This window comes from Annulohypoxylon truncatum (assembly GCF_022578515.1).
Source record: "Annulohypoxylon truncatum strain CBS 140777 unplaced genomic scaffold F4807scaffold_2, whole genome shotgun sequence".
Taxonomy (NCBI): Eukaryota; Fungi; Ascomycota; class Sordariomycetes; order Xylariales; family Hypoxylaceae; genus Annulohypoxylon; species Annulohypoxylon truncatum.
In genome coordinates, this window is record NW_025953788.1 from 1,217,232 (window position 1) to 1,231,051 (window position 13,820).

Genomic DNA, 13,820 nt, shown 5'->3' on the forward strand with positions numbered 1-13,820 from the left:
GCAAAACGTTTAGGGCCAATAGAGCGACTTTTCCAAGTAGGCTGTATGCTGTAGGCTGTAGGGGGTAAATTTTGGCAAGGGTGTAACCAGTGCGTGAGGCGGTGATGGGTCTACCGGGGAACCCTCTTGCGATTCCTAATAACAGCTAGAGAGGTCTCGGCGCACTTGATACGTAACAAGATTGGATGGTCGACTGAAGCAGAAGCTCAAAGCCAGGACACCTATCAGGTTGAGTATCGGACGGGTAGTAGGAACAATAAAGGTCGACTGGCTGACCTAAAGGTTACCAACCCAGCTGTACGAGATAGTCCACTCTAAATTCTCCAGAGGGGTCCCTGTGCTAAGCAGTGGATAAGTCAGCTAGTAGGGAGGTAGTGAGTCAGGTAAGTTAACCGATCTGTTTGGCACCTTGAGCTGTTGTCGAGATCTTGGTGCGGCAGAACGGTACAAGTCGAAAGCGAGAAGACCAATCAGAAAGCTGGAACGAAGGTGAGGAGATATACTCTTATACTAGGTACAACAGGGCACGGCACAGCAACTCGGAGTATGCCGCGGGATAGGCTGGAGAGATGCCCAGGTGTCGCAGGGAGATGCGGGAGTAGAAATAGAGAAGGGAGAAAAGAGATTATGGCAAAATGCCTTAAGAGAAGATGAGAACCATCAAGTCGATATTGAGATGATATGTTATTAGGTAGTATTGGTAAATTTCGAGAAGAGATGAAGAAAAATATCGTGCTAGATTTTTTTTTCTGTCTACTCGTCAAGCATGTAGCAGGTATGGATGGAAACTTGGCACTTGAAAGATTCCCAGGGACGCAGGGGGAAGAAGGGGGGTCGCTTGGTTGGGTAAGATGGTGGAACGGTCGATGGTTGACGGGGGATAATGGACTATGGAGACTTTAGGGAACCTAGCAACCTGGTAACCTGGTAACAAAAACAAAACGTCAGAAGTTTAAACAGCATGAAATTTATTATGAGTGATAAGGAGTATGGCAGGCAGGTGGCATGGCGCTAGGTACATGCCTACGATGTACCTACCTACCTAGGTACATTGGATCCCATATTTCCTATCCATTCATCGATACTTCCCATTCACCTGGACATTGTCATTGGAAACTATCAATCAGTTGCAGCTGCTAGTTGCAAAGGAAGGGGGGGCCGTCGCGGCTTGCAAGGTAAAGTTAGCGGAAGCCCATTGGATCCAATGGATTAAAATTAGACTTACACTGTGCTCGGAGCATCAATTGGCCTGTTCTTCAGAGTATACCTCAGGGTATAGGCTCAGCATAGGCCAGCCCTAGGGCCCCATAACCCTGTAATTCCGTATGGTACAAAGTAACATAAATTTCATTACCGTACGACTATTGGAAGCCGTCATAAAAAAATGTGTTATGGTGCACGGGGCAACGAGAAGCGGGAAGCTCGAACATCATCGTCATCAACCATGAAAATCTACTATCTACATAGGTAGTATAGGTACTGCAACGACAAAGGCGACGTAAACACGTTCGATTCAAGGATCTGACAGCATCTTGGAATCACGAGTTCAGCACACGCGTTACATGTGTATACTACATCTCATTATACCCATGTTAAGCTTCAAGTTCGCCAGATCCCTTAACTTAACCTTAAATAAAGTTAGGTTTCTTTTCCTTTCTTCTACCAGGTACGCTAGGCAATGTTCTGTCACTTATGTACATTTAAGGTTCAAATGTATTCATATGTATATGTATTCCATAGATCAATAACTTCAACATTCCACCCCATTTCAACTTATCTACCTACATATACCACACCAAGCCGATGCCAACGTGGGCGAAATCCCCAAGTATGTTTGACCCTCGTCATTAAAATCTATTATATCTATTCGTTGTGATAAGTCCTATCACGGGACACAAGGCTGCCGGCAACAGAGACAGAAGCCTCGTGAGCATTCCCATCACACCCTCTTTCTCGACCGCTCCGCTTTTCAACTGACAAAGACGTCAAATGACCCTATCTTGCCATCCCACATAAATCAAAGCAGAATGCTTGATTTCCTCAACCACCACAGGACCAGCAGTTTGCTTCTAAAACTTGAAATCGACTATGTGGTCTCTGTCCCGCTTCATGTGGGCGTGGAAATCTGCTATGTACGGGATCGCCTAACCTACATATCTCCAATTGCCGGCCAAGGCACATACGAGGTTATTTTGTCGCATACACCATCGAATCCGGCCCTCGTACCCAGTTTGTGAAAAGGAGGGGGGTTGTGGAGCTCTACTGTGAGTCGTCGGCCTCTACGGCGGCCATACAGATTCGACGAAAGACGTGAAACATGCATGCATAGCGTCTCGATCATACAGACTCCAAAAACGTTGACCCAGGTGAGTGAACAATGAGTAACCTCGATAGGCCTTATCCGCAGGGGTAGGGAATTGAGATTTTCTCATGGGTCTTCTTCATTCGAGCCGCGTGCCACACTTCATTTCATCGCGGCCTTCATTAGACCTGGAGGTACTAATTATGTAGAATCTTTCGTCTAACCCTTCCCCATCTATCCATCTTTCTTTGGAACTCTTGGGTACGTCCGTCCCTCCCATCCCTCCTATTACTTTTAGCTTCATCTACGTGTTCTTGGTTTTCTGGGAATTTATTCAATTTTGCGCCCCTATTTTACGTCTAAGCACCGGTCTTGCCGGCCGCACCCTTAGACAAGACCCTCAAATTTCTACTAGAATAATTCCAGAAATACCAATCGGACCCGATCAGCGTCACAGCCCAACCTTTGGAATATTTTGTTTTTGTTAGTCCCGGCAAATGATGGATCTGACATCCTACGGTGGTGTATCTGGTGATGAAATGTGCCCTAATGCACCCATTTCATGTAGATCACGAGCACTTTGCATTGGCAGGCCCGCTGATCTAGGTACCTACCTAACGCGAGAAGCGCAACATGCAGCGGATGTCACCATGCTGCAAGTTCTTTAATCTGCAATCCTACAATAGGATAGCCTCTCCCCGCGCCCGTTAATGAGAAGGGACATCATTTCGGTCCAACCTCATGCGGCAGCGATGCCCAATCTCACCTGTCGAGCCGCATTGCCTTTTGTTTGCTCAAATAGACGACATACGCTATTTTTGCTAGTTATAAAGGGACCATGACAAGCAAATTCTTTAGCGTCTATAATGTCTTCCATAGTATCGGCATCTTTCGAGATACATATAATTGCGGGATTCCTGGATTCCTCGGCCTATCAAGTTGTCAGCCTGGCAACCGTCTGTGCGCTTCCAACGCTCCCAATTCCAGGGTCCGGTTCTAAGATCAGATCGCAATGTGGTCCCAGCCTCCCCCCGTCAAACCCCTAGGGATTCGAAATGATCGTTCATCGCAACCAGCAAATCAGGAGCCGTCCTGAGTCTGTTTCGAGGAAATCGAGGCAACTCCGTCTGGGACCTAGAAGCTTGGCATATTCTGGAACTCATCTTCGTCTATTATTTAGAACCTTCGATTACGTACGTTTTCTCCTTTTTGCCAGGTCTGCGTCATTTCCTTTCTTACCCATCATTGCCGTTTTGTTCCCTGGTTCATTCTCCAGTGTCACACCGATGACGTTCTTAGTTCATGAGAGTTTGTTGGTTAACTAATTACTACCACGCCCTCTGATATGAGCTAACCCGGTTCCCGTGTCTACATACGAGCAATACCAGCCATGAAGAACTACCCTTGCTGGCTCCAACAGATGGGTTTTAATCAACTTGCTCCGCCCCAGTTCCGTTTGTCCTACGGAAATATTAATACCAGCTAGGATAATTGGTGACTATACTAAAGCGAGCAGAGAGGGAGATTATTGCAGAAGCAACCGAGGTGGCAACTATTAGCCACTTCATCCAATGCTCATGTTCAGATGGCTGCTTTCGAGCTCAACATTTAGGTACATGCGAAAGCAAGGTTTTTTTATTATCCCTTTACCATCTATCATGGATGTGACCATGTTTCGTCTTCGTACGGACGACAAGAGATATAGAATACTGTACCAACGCACCCTCGGGAGCGTCCACACGAGGGGAGACCTCGAAGTGCTGATTGAACCCATGAACGTTTATTTAGGTAGGTAGCTACGCAAAAAGTTCTCTCTCCCAACTCCAGCTGTCAGTTCGATTTGCACCAGCAAGGGTCAAGATGTTACCAATTTTAGGGGAGTTATGCTTCCTAGCCTCAGTGGGGGGACACACTAAGCTTTCTGTCTCGGGAGCTGGCATCATGAAAGTAACGTCGAGCTAGTCATCCAATCGGCAATCTCCCCTGTTTATACTTTCCCCTTTCGTTTATGCTGGGTGTCCTAACGCGAGGCGAGGAACTACGCTACATAATCCTAGCATCAAACATTCAAAATAGTCACAACTTTTTCAGCCGGCTATGCTCTATAAATGGCTGTGGCCGTAGTTATGATCTCGGACCGATCTCTCCCGACAGAGTGAGATGCATACAAGAATTGGTAGTATCTTTTTACAAATACTTATGCCAAGGCAATATATCGGCTCTTACTTGTATCTGAGACCGTCGGTAATGTTCCTGGTTGGTAAGTTGGTCGGTCAGGTTGAGACCCCTTTTTCTCGTATGAGGTAGCAATATCAACCCCTATGGCCTCTCATTCGAAGCTACCATATGGACATGGGATACCCGTTGGAATAGAGCAAATGAGTTAACCCACATACACTGTGCTATCATCTAGCTACCTACCTAGATAGCAGCATTCCCAGGCCCAGAAACCTTAACGATTATATTTATCATATTACTTCAAGCAGATGCTACCCAACAGGCTGGCAAGTGCTTATTTACTATATTCTGATGCTACATGTTCTCTCATCTAATTTCCACCTTTCTTCCGAGGTCTGTTTAAGCGGCGTTCAGGCAGGTACGCAAGGGGCAGCATGTGTGCCGCAATGCAGGCTGCCGCCGCAGCTGGAGACTGCATGCCGGTTACCGAGCGCCAGGATGTGGTGGCCCCTTTCCCAGCTCCATAAACCCCAGGCTGTCCAGTGAGGAGCTGAAGGATTGTTAAAGCGACATGAATGTAGTACAAATTACTCGCATTCTTCCATAGATATTGGGTCCTTGAGAGCATGCTAATACGTACAATGCGTAGACAGGCAGCGATAGGTAGGTAGGTAAGCATCAGGTACATGTCAAATTGTGTATACTCATTAACTACAACATGTACGTATTACAACATTCATAACTATCAGTGTCTTGTTAATACCTTCCAAATCTATCTCGGGGCTTTTTAAGATCCGCCAAAATTAATTGTTATTCTTTAATATGTTAGACGGTTGTACAAGTTCGATTCTCCCTGTAACTTCGATACTCTCGACGTCAGCATCCTCGACTTCTAACGCCGCCAAGTACAATACCTATCCAGATAGATGCCACAAACCTCCGGATCCTCCTGGTTCTAATCTCTTGTGCGAAAATAATGGAATGCTCCTCAAAGCCTGTAATGGCAATATGCTTTGCCATCAACATAGAAACTACGACTGTGTTACGCCTTTCTCAACGTGGAAAACGGGGCGAACCCACGCCGCTCACGAGTTCTACGTCCTACCTCGTTCATAACGTGGCCGACAAACTCTATTCCTAGGCATATAATGTCCGGTTACCACGATTCGTCGAAGCGAATGAACAAACGCCCATCGGCTGTTTACCACTGGAGTGGACCGGCGCGTGGCCGCCGGTATTAAAGGCTGTACAAACTATCTATCTAACACGGAGGGTCGAGTCAATCAATACACAACTGTTCAATCAGAATCCTATAAGATTGAAGTCAAACAACAAACACCAGACTCAATAGACGAAGGCAAATAGTCTAATTAGTATAGACTAATGATCATACTACGTAATAGTGCCCATTGGAGGGCCCATTGTCAAGTCTTCCATGCCTATAACCCCACGGATGATATTATATGTTTGTCTACTACACAACATCATCGAATAAGCTGTATCTGTCTAGGTATGCTCTCCAGCAAGTCCTTGGCGGGCTCTCTCTATGCATGGGAGGTCCCGGCAGGATCTGAATAGGCATCTTGCATCCGCCTTCCGTAACACATGCGCTTCAAGCATGTTGCCTAAACTACGATATCTACCCGAGTAGTTTGCACAGACTAGGTACAGAACTCTATCCTGAACCATCGCTAATAGTAGCCGGAAATCGTTCTGTCTTACCAAACTTCCCACGCTGATTAGCCTCCTGAGTTCCAAGGTTCCCATCCAGACGCCACGTTTATGTATACGAACTCCTCGTTGCAATTATTGACTGCAACAATTAGCTTGTGTAATCGATGTCCTACGTCGCTATCCCAAACCAAGACCAATATGATTATGTATTCGCCGATTGTCGACGATTTACAAAGCTTCAATAGTAGAGCCACTCAAGAACCATAAGATTCCCCCACAGTATTTCCCTTGCCTGAAAGGAATTGATGATTTGAATCATCCAATAACCACCTACGTCTACTAACCAGCTAATATCAAAGTTTAGACAACATATGTAGGCGCACACATTCTCTACTCAAAAGGTCTAAACAGACCCTCCAACCCTCTGCCAGTGGCATGCTTCAAATGTTTAAACTGTCATTTCAAACATTCTAGTCCTCGTCACCTCCCTTATCAAGAGTAAGATACCCCGAGCTTCTACATTGTTACATCCCGGAAGCCCTACATGTCTTCCATCACCTCATTCCCTTGACAGCTCACCACCAAGGGCTGGTACCACTGGCCGTCGCCCGCAAGACACAACATGAAGCCATAAGTAGCCCTTCGTTCCCATCGGTCATTGAAATACGACGTAGTAAAATCTCATTCCTTGTCGGTAGTGCTCTTGGCCATGTTGGCGCCGAAGAACGTGTCACGAATTCGAACTGGTGTTACTCCTAACTCCATGCAGTCTTTACCTGGAGAGCTAGAGGCGTGACTCTATAGACTATGGTAAGGCGAGAAAGGGGCAAAAGTGAACTCCGACGACGACGTAACCATTTGCTACCCAAGAATATGCGCCACGAAGAGGGAAATAGGGGCATTGACAGAGTTGGCGCAAGAGTGTTAATGATAAAAGACTGGATTATAACTAGATACTTTTCGGGTATGTAGTCCTTTCAACTTGACATGACTACATACCTATCTTAGGTACTTAGGTAGGCCAATGATTACCTAGATGCCTCCCCCTTTTGATAGATACTAGCTATCACCACCCGCATCTCCCAAAATAAAATATTCAAACAAGTCACTATGGTTCATAGCTTTCGATATATGCCTAGCTTATTGAAATATGACGGTATATATTATATCCGCTACCTAGGTATGAAACCATTCATGTTGCCAGACCTCAAGTTTGTAACCCCTTAACTGATAGTGGAAGTCTTCAGATAGGCAGTCTGTTTGCTCTATCCGAGTACTAACCCATGCCCGAAGACTTCTGCTAGCTAAGGAGATAAGCCGCTGCAATATTTAACAAGTCAAAAATGATCACGATTACATGTGAAATTAGACTGGCTAGGTAGTGAATCTTGAGGTTTTGGTTAAGGATTATGTTCAGAGTCTGAATTCATGACTCTTGTTAGATACAACGGCCAACCCAATATTGTAAAGGTCGCTACGAAGCGACAAAAACTGCGAAAATGATAGCGATAACATGTATAGGTACTCGCGTATCCGTATCACATCTTGCCGCAAGACTTGATGAGGGTATTGGGCTGAGAGCTGTCTCTACTGGCATGGACATCGATGGAGTTGATGCCACAGTCTGAATGACAGTAGCAGTAGCATTGACTGTAGCTGGCGAAGTATTATTACCGGTTACTAAGCCGTACAACTGGATCAGCATGGCTCTTGAGATGTGCAACATATTCCCCCTCGCATCTCTTCTAGCGACCGAAATCAAACTTACCAATTCTGTTAGAGCCCTCTAGATTGCAATACGAGGAAAAGACGTCTAAAGCCTGGGCGGCTGCACTTGTAGGGCCGGTGGAGCATCGTGAAGCCACGGCAGTGCTGATGACGTTATTCATCTTGGACGAGCTGGCGGTGCAGAAGCAAGAATATGAACTTGTCTTGCTTCCATCGCCACAGCCGGATGCCATATCTCGGACGATGAAGCTCAATGGAACTTCAGCACAACGAGGAAGACTAGAATAGGCCGAAACTTCGTCGATGAAGACATTTTGGCCATCGGCGAAGGCAGCGAAGGCTATAGGAAACAAGGAAAATAGGGGCAGCATATTGCTTGGCAGTCGCGTTTGCTAAGAAGACTTGGGGTCTGGTTGCCGTAACATTGAAATTGGAGAGGCTGTCGTCGAAAATATATCTACTATCGTGATTCATAGGACTTTAACGATAGGCTAATCGCTCGAAGTCCTACGAACCTGAGTTTCAGATATAGAAGCCCTTCTGGAGGACGCCGATAAAGCCTCACCTTAGACTTACCTATGGACAAATAAGATCCAATTATAGCGCGGGTCGACCGGTGAGAGTCCTAGCAGTTAATTGGGCTGAAGATATTACAGCCGCTAGGAATGGAAGTGCTGCGGTCGAGGATCTTAGGTAATAAGGTGAACGGCCTCATTCGTTGTTCAGTTCATGCAGGGGTCCTGCGCCAATCCTTACTAGACCGCCACTCGTATTGAATGTCTGACTATGAAGCTTAATTATATTGCCCGTTGTCAGAAACGGTAGTGCCGATGGGGGTTAACGAATCGAGAATTATTAGTAAGTGGACGGCCTGTCGCTTACATTTATCAATAGATATGGAACGCAGCCTGCTCTTTTGAAGCCGAGGGGTAGATGACCAAACGGTAACGTTCAATCATACCAAGATCATGTCTAAAGCTAGACCGGTGTTGTGTCTGGCTCGTCCTCTGAGTAGGATTGGGAGCTCGTTCTCTGGTCTCAAGAGTCCCGACGGTCATCGCCTGCCTTCGACACGGACACGTTTGGTCTCGTTGATTGGTTTCATTCTGTGCTTATTAATCGGTACTGTGGCCGCAGTGCAGAAGCAGTCACCAAATATCCAGATTATAATTTCAAGCATGCTGGTTGCCCTTGTCATTTTCCTTTGCTTCCTGGATATACTGAATCGTCGACGGTATAATCCTAGGGATGGGGTTCCCGTATATGCTAGGAATCTAGGGAATACGGTTTCCACGTCAATAGTCACGCTGATTGCCATCCCTCTGCTGTACATGTACGCTTGGTATCCTGCTTTGAACCAAGACGTCATCACGACCACGAAAGACACTGTGGTATGACCGACACCCTCTTGTCTTGTCGCCTTTTGGTGCTATGACTGATAATACCATTGGGTATAGGATCATGCATACTTCCCATCAATAACACTTCTCCAACGCGATGATTGGACCTCTCAGGGGATACTTGATGTTTCTCGAGCTAGGCCTAAATGCTTCGTCGGCTGGGCAGGGGAGAATGCGCCGAATTGCGGACTAAGCGACTCGCAATCCTTACCTTGCCGGTGTGAGGACCGCTGGGAGGAGAGCATTGAGAATTTTACTTGGCATGGAACCAAGTATCGGACGTTAACATTGGTCTCATCGGAGGCTCTATTGTGTACAGTGCCTACTACGCTCATGCTAGCACAGGCCTTTCTGTGGTGTACGACAACTTACTACGTACCATCTTTGGCCATGGATGCTGATAGATACTAGATGACTCTAGCAAGGCTATCAATGATTCTTCACGTCTCTTGTCACCTAGCCTCTGGTTGGCCGTGTACGATCCCACACTCTCGCTCTCCGAAGCTCTAGAGAACGATTACACGAGACCGATCCTCGTTAACGCGAACGGAATGGTGGAGGTAAACTTAGGCCTGAACTATAGACAAGTTCGCGGGAGGGCTCCGGCATACGATTATGATATCTCATTGTCGACCATCCCAGCCTTAGACATGCTCTGCAACATAGGGTCCGATTCAGAACCGGCCACAGAGCCTTGCTTTCTGTCGCTATGGCTTCAATTTCCAACTTTCGAACGTCAAGTTTCTACTCAGGGATACGCTATGAGTTGGGTGGTAAGTGTTGATATATTGAGATAGACCTAGGCCGCATGTTGACAGATTATTAGGATGTGGTTGCTTCTGCGGGATCTTGGCTGTCGTTGTTCCAGATTATAAGCTGGATACTCTCCGGACTTGCCTTGCAGGCATGAGTTGATGTATTATGTCTGCGAGTAATATACCCAGGTAATTGATATAATTATATTGCCTTGGAGACATTGGTCTTGGAAGAGAAGCGAAACAGTCTGGAATGTGAAGTGTAAGACGTGAAATGTTGAATGGTTACATGTATGTACTTAAGCATAAGTACCTTCGTACCTCAGCTAGCGAGATTAGGTGGCTGTGCGTGCTCAAGCCACATCTCGTTTCGGCTGCTCAGTTTCCACATTGACGTCGATCCCGCCGTCCGAGAAGATCACAGCTAATCTCTGATTTCAACGTCAAAGTCTATCTTCTGAATGCCATCGTTTCCCAACAAGTCTTCAATACGTCGCTAGAGGCCACTTAGAGCCTATACACTTTATTAGCGACTCTATTTTCGAGTGTTCAAATGGCGCTAAAACAACTTGATGTGCAGCAGCATGTATGCTGCCGTCGCCCTCGAACATTATGCCGCCATCCTCCTGACTAACGCTGGTCTATACCGTATATTATTAACTTCCTAGCCAGCCAAACATCGACCTCCCTTCGGCTCAAACCCTCCAGAATGATGTAAGTATGCCAGTATGGAAACATCCTACCCCTTTAATTCCTCCGTTTTGCATCTGACCAACGTAGCACGCCTCTGATATCATCTCCTTCATGTTGTTCATCAAGACACCCCGTTTCTCCTCAGGCGGCTGATTGCTACAGCCGGAGATTTGCCGCTCAGCATTGTTTACTAACCACATTCGGACTAGCACCGTGTGACCATGTGGAAATCTAGGCCAGCAGAGTATAGGTAGGTGCTACGAAGTACGAGGCGGGGTCTTTCCAGGTGTCTCGGGCCTTCTGGGAACAAGATTTGCACCTGCCTTCAGCACTATCCTCAGCAACTACGAACAGTGGACGGTCTAACCCAGGCAACCCAGACAAACAAGCAGTAGCAGCCTGTATCTGCCTACTGTAGCAGCAGTCTACTAGGCAAGCAGCCTAAAGCCCTGGAGCGTTCTTGCCCCAACCCGCCCAGCCCGCCTTCCCCCAAACTGTATACACCGCGCGCCGCCTCTCGATTTTCTCAACGCCTCCGAACCCGATCGATTGAATAAAATCAAAACACAAACATCACATCCCGAAAACAATTTTCACCAACAGCCCAGACCCGACGCGCAAATTTATTAATTCACCACGAAACCGACTTTATTTCTTCGCTTCGCATACCACCAATCCCAACAATAATATTATTAAAATATCGAATTCTCGCGCATCGATATAAACAATGGCTGGTGGAAAAGGCAAATCAGCCGGCGGCAAGAGCTCAGGTGGAAAGACTTCGGCTGCCGAGGGTCCCAAGAAGCAACAGAGCCATTCTGCCCGCGCCGGTCTTCAAGTAAGTTATTATTATATCTTTGTAGTATCATATCGTTTGTCACGATGCATCGTAATTATTTTCAATTTTTCCGGATTATCGGGACGTCTCCATATCTCCAACTTGAAGCTCCTCGTCGACATGCATCTACATCGTGCCCCTCGATTCGCAGAATGACGCGCACCTTTATTCATAACAACACAACGAACGCTACACCGAATTATCTCGAGCTACTCAAATAACGAATACGAATATTGTCTACTGGCTTAAGTTGCAATAACTCAGTAATTACTGTTGCGCATGCCACGTTCGACCTCGACCTTTGGAGACATGTATACTTTTTATCACGCTCACGGAAGGTTACCTAGGGATATTGCGATGGAATGCGACAACAACTCTTCTCAATCAATAGATTGGTGCATTATTGAATCGGTTTCTCTATATTTGGACAATGACAAAATATCTGACGAATTTTTAATGTCACGTATGCCATATATCACTTTACTAATATGCCACTATCTTTCTAGTTCCCCTGTGGTCGTGTCAAGCGTTTCTTGAAGCAGAATACCCAAAACAAGATGCGCGTTGGTGCCAAGGCTGCCGTCTACGTTACCGCTGTTCTCGAGTATCTCACTGCCGAAGTTCTCGAGCTTGCAGGAGTGAGTCATCCTTTTTGTCTGCCTTCTTTATGCCACATTGCCACTATTACCTAGTACCTATCCATACCCGATGCCCATACCTTCTGTCTGATCTCAAAAGCTGACTTTTCTATCTAGAACGCCGCCAAGGATCTTAAGGTCAAGCGTATCACCCCTCGCCATCTCCAACTGGCCATCCGCGGTGACGAAGAACTGGATACTCTGATTCGCGCAACCATTGCCTTTGGTGGTGTCCTACCCCACATTAACCGCGCCCTACTACTTAAGGTCGAGCAGAAGAAGAAGAACAAGGCAATCGAGGCATAGGCTTATTTGCGCCCTTTGTTTATTCGACTTTTTCCATGTGCACGCTCTTTCGTTTCTAGCTGTCGTTGATACTTGATACGTGGGACGAGTTCGGAAGGTGGGCAGTGCGGTCTTCCCGACCTATGACGGTTGATTTACGACGACAAATTCTGGGGGTCTGATTCGTTTTACGGAATCATGGTTTCGTTGAGGTTTTTCCAGCTCTGGGTTTGGCCCCGTGTGTTGAAATTTCTCATCCAGGAAATTCCAGACGGGTTAAAAAGGGGCTCTTAAGAGGGGTTCTAGCAAGGAAGGTATCCAGACAGGCTAGCCAAGATGATTCCTTCTAGGGTTAAATCAAGGCGTAGGCTGCCTTCTAACTTTTCAAGGCCTTGCTAGAGACAACAAATAATACTACGCTGCTTCGATATTAACTTGGTTTTTTGGGTTCTGATATTGATGTGATGAGCTTGAAATAAGTAATGGGTAGTTGGCTCGTAGATTACGTTGACGTATTTCTTTAGCCGTACCCGAGGGTAACCCTTAGCTATAGTTGTGCAACTTTCAAGCTTCTAATTTTTCATGAAAAAGGAGAATGTCTTGTATAAGGATCAAGATAAGACTCGGTGTTATGAACTCATATATTGATTGCATATAATCTATTATCGCCATTGCCTTGCCCTACATTTTGCTTTGTATGAACTAGCCCTCTTAGTGGAGTTACCTCGTTATTTCATAGTAGCTTGAGTTATACATTTATCCCTTTAGTTGGCATAAGACTACAGCTCCACCACGATTAACAACTGTACTTCCAACAACCCCTAAGCTCCATTGGCACCCACAAAGGCTTACTTCTAGTTGGTTAGACGCCTCTAAAGACTACTGTGGGAGCCTCAACGCTTATAGGTTTAAAGGGCCTGTGCTATAGCCGATGTACAGTTACCGGTTTTGTGGAGACTGTAGTCTTATGCCAACGAAAGGGATATGAGTCGTCTGAAATGGCCTTGGCTGGTGTCTGGGTGACAAGAAAATTGCTTCTACGAAGCTGCCGAGCTCATTCTCCTAGGTTATTATTATAGAAATATCATGATCAAGCCTTTTATCACGAAAATGAAAATTCAATGAGCGGGTTATCCTTCCCCTTTCTCGGATTTCACTAATACGACGCTGGTGAATTTATAACTAAAACAACGCTAGAACAATATTTATCCTGAAACATGGGGGTTTATTATAACATAGATGCTTTTTTCTACTATTGTATATCCTTTTGATCTTCTATAAAGGTTTGCGGGTATATTGAGCTCATGCCGACTACGTGTCTTCCTACCT

At 46.0% G+C, this 13,820-nt stretch overlaps 3 protein-coding genes across 3 annotated transcripts; 2 read left to right on the forward strand and 1 right to left on the reverse strand.

The window, feature by feature from the left end:
* Positions 1-7,692: 7,692 nt before the first annotated feature.
* Positions 7,693-8,253, reverse strand: F4807DRAFT_455983 (uncharacterized protein; the record flags this gene model as incomplete). The annotated part of the gene is made up of 2 exons (XM_048000810.1): positions 7,693-7,778; positions 7,923-8,253. The coding sequence occupies 2 exons, from the start codon at positions 8,251-8,253 to the stop codon at positions 7,693-7,695; spliced, it is 417 nt and encodes a 138-aa protein (XP_047858863.1).
* A 597-nt stretch (positions 8,254-8,850) lies between these two features.
* F4807DRAFT_455984 (uncharacterized protein) lies at positions 8,851-10,192 on the forward strand (the record flags this gene model as incomplete). Its single annotated transcript, XM_048000811.1, has 4 exons — positions 8,851-9,273; positions 9,340-9,640; positions 9,694-10,055; positions 10,109-10,192. The coding sequence occupies 4 exons, from the start codon at positions 8,851-8,853 to the stop codon at positions 10,190-10,192; spliced, it is 1,170 nt and encodes a 389-aa protein (XP_047858864.1).
* A 1,265-nt stretch (positions 10,193-11,457) lies between these two features.
* On the forward strand, positions 11,458-12,512 carry F4807DRAFT_449605 (histone H2A.Z; the record flags this gene model as incomplete). Its single annotated transcript, XM_048000041.1, has 3 exons — positions 11,458-11,568; positions 12,075-12,206; positions 12,324-12,512. The coding sequence occupies 3 exons, from the start codon at positions 11,458-11,460 to the stop codon at positions 12,510-12,512; spliced, it is 432 nt and encodes a 143-aa protein (XP_047858865.1).
* Positions 12,513-13,820: the final 1,308 nt, after the last annotated feature.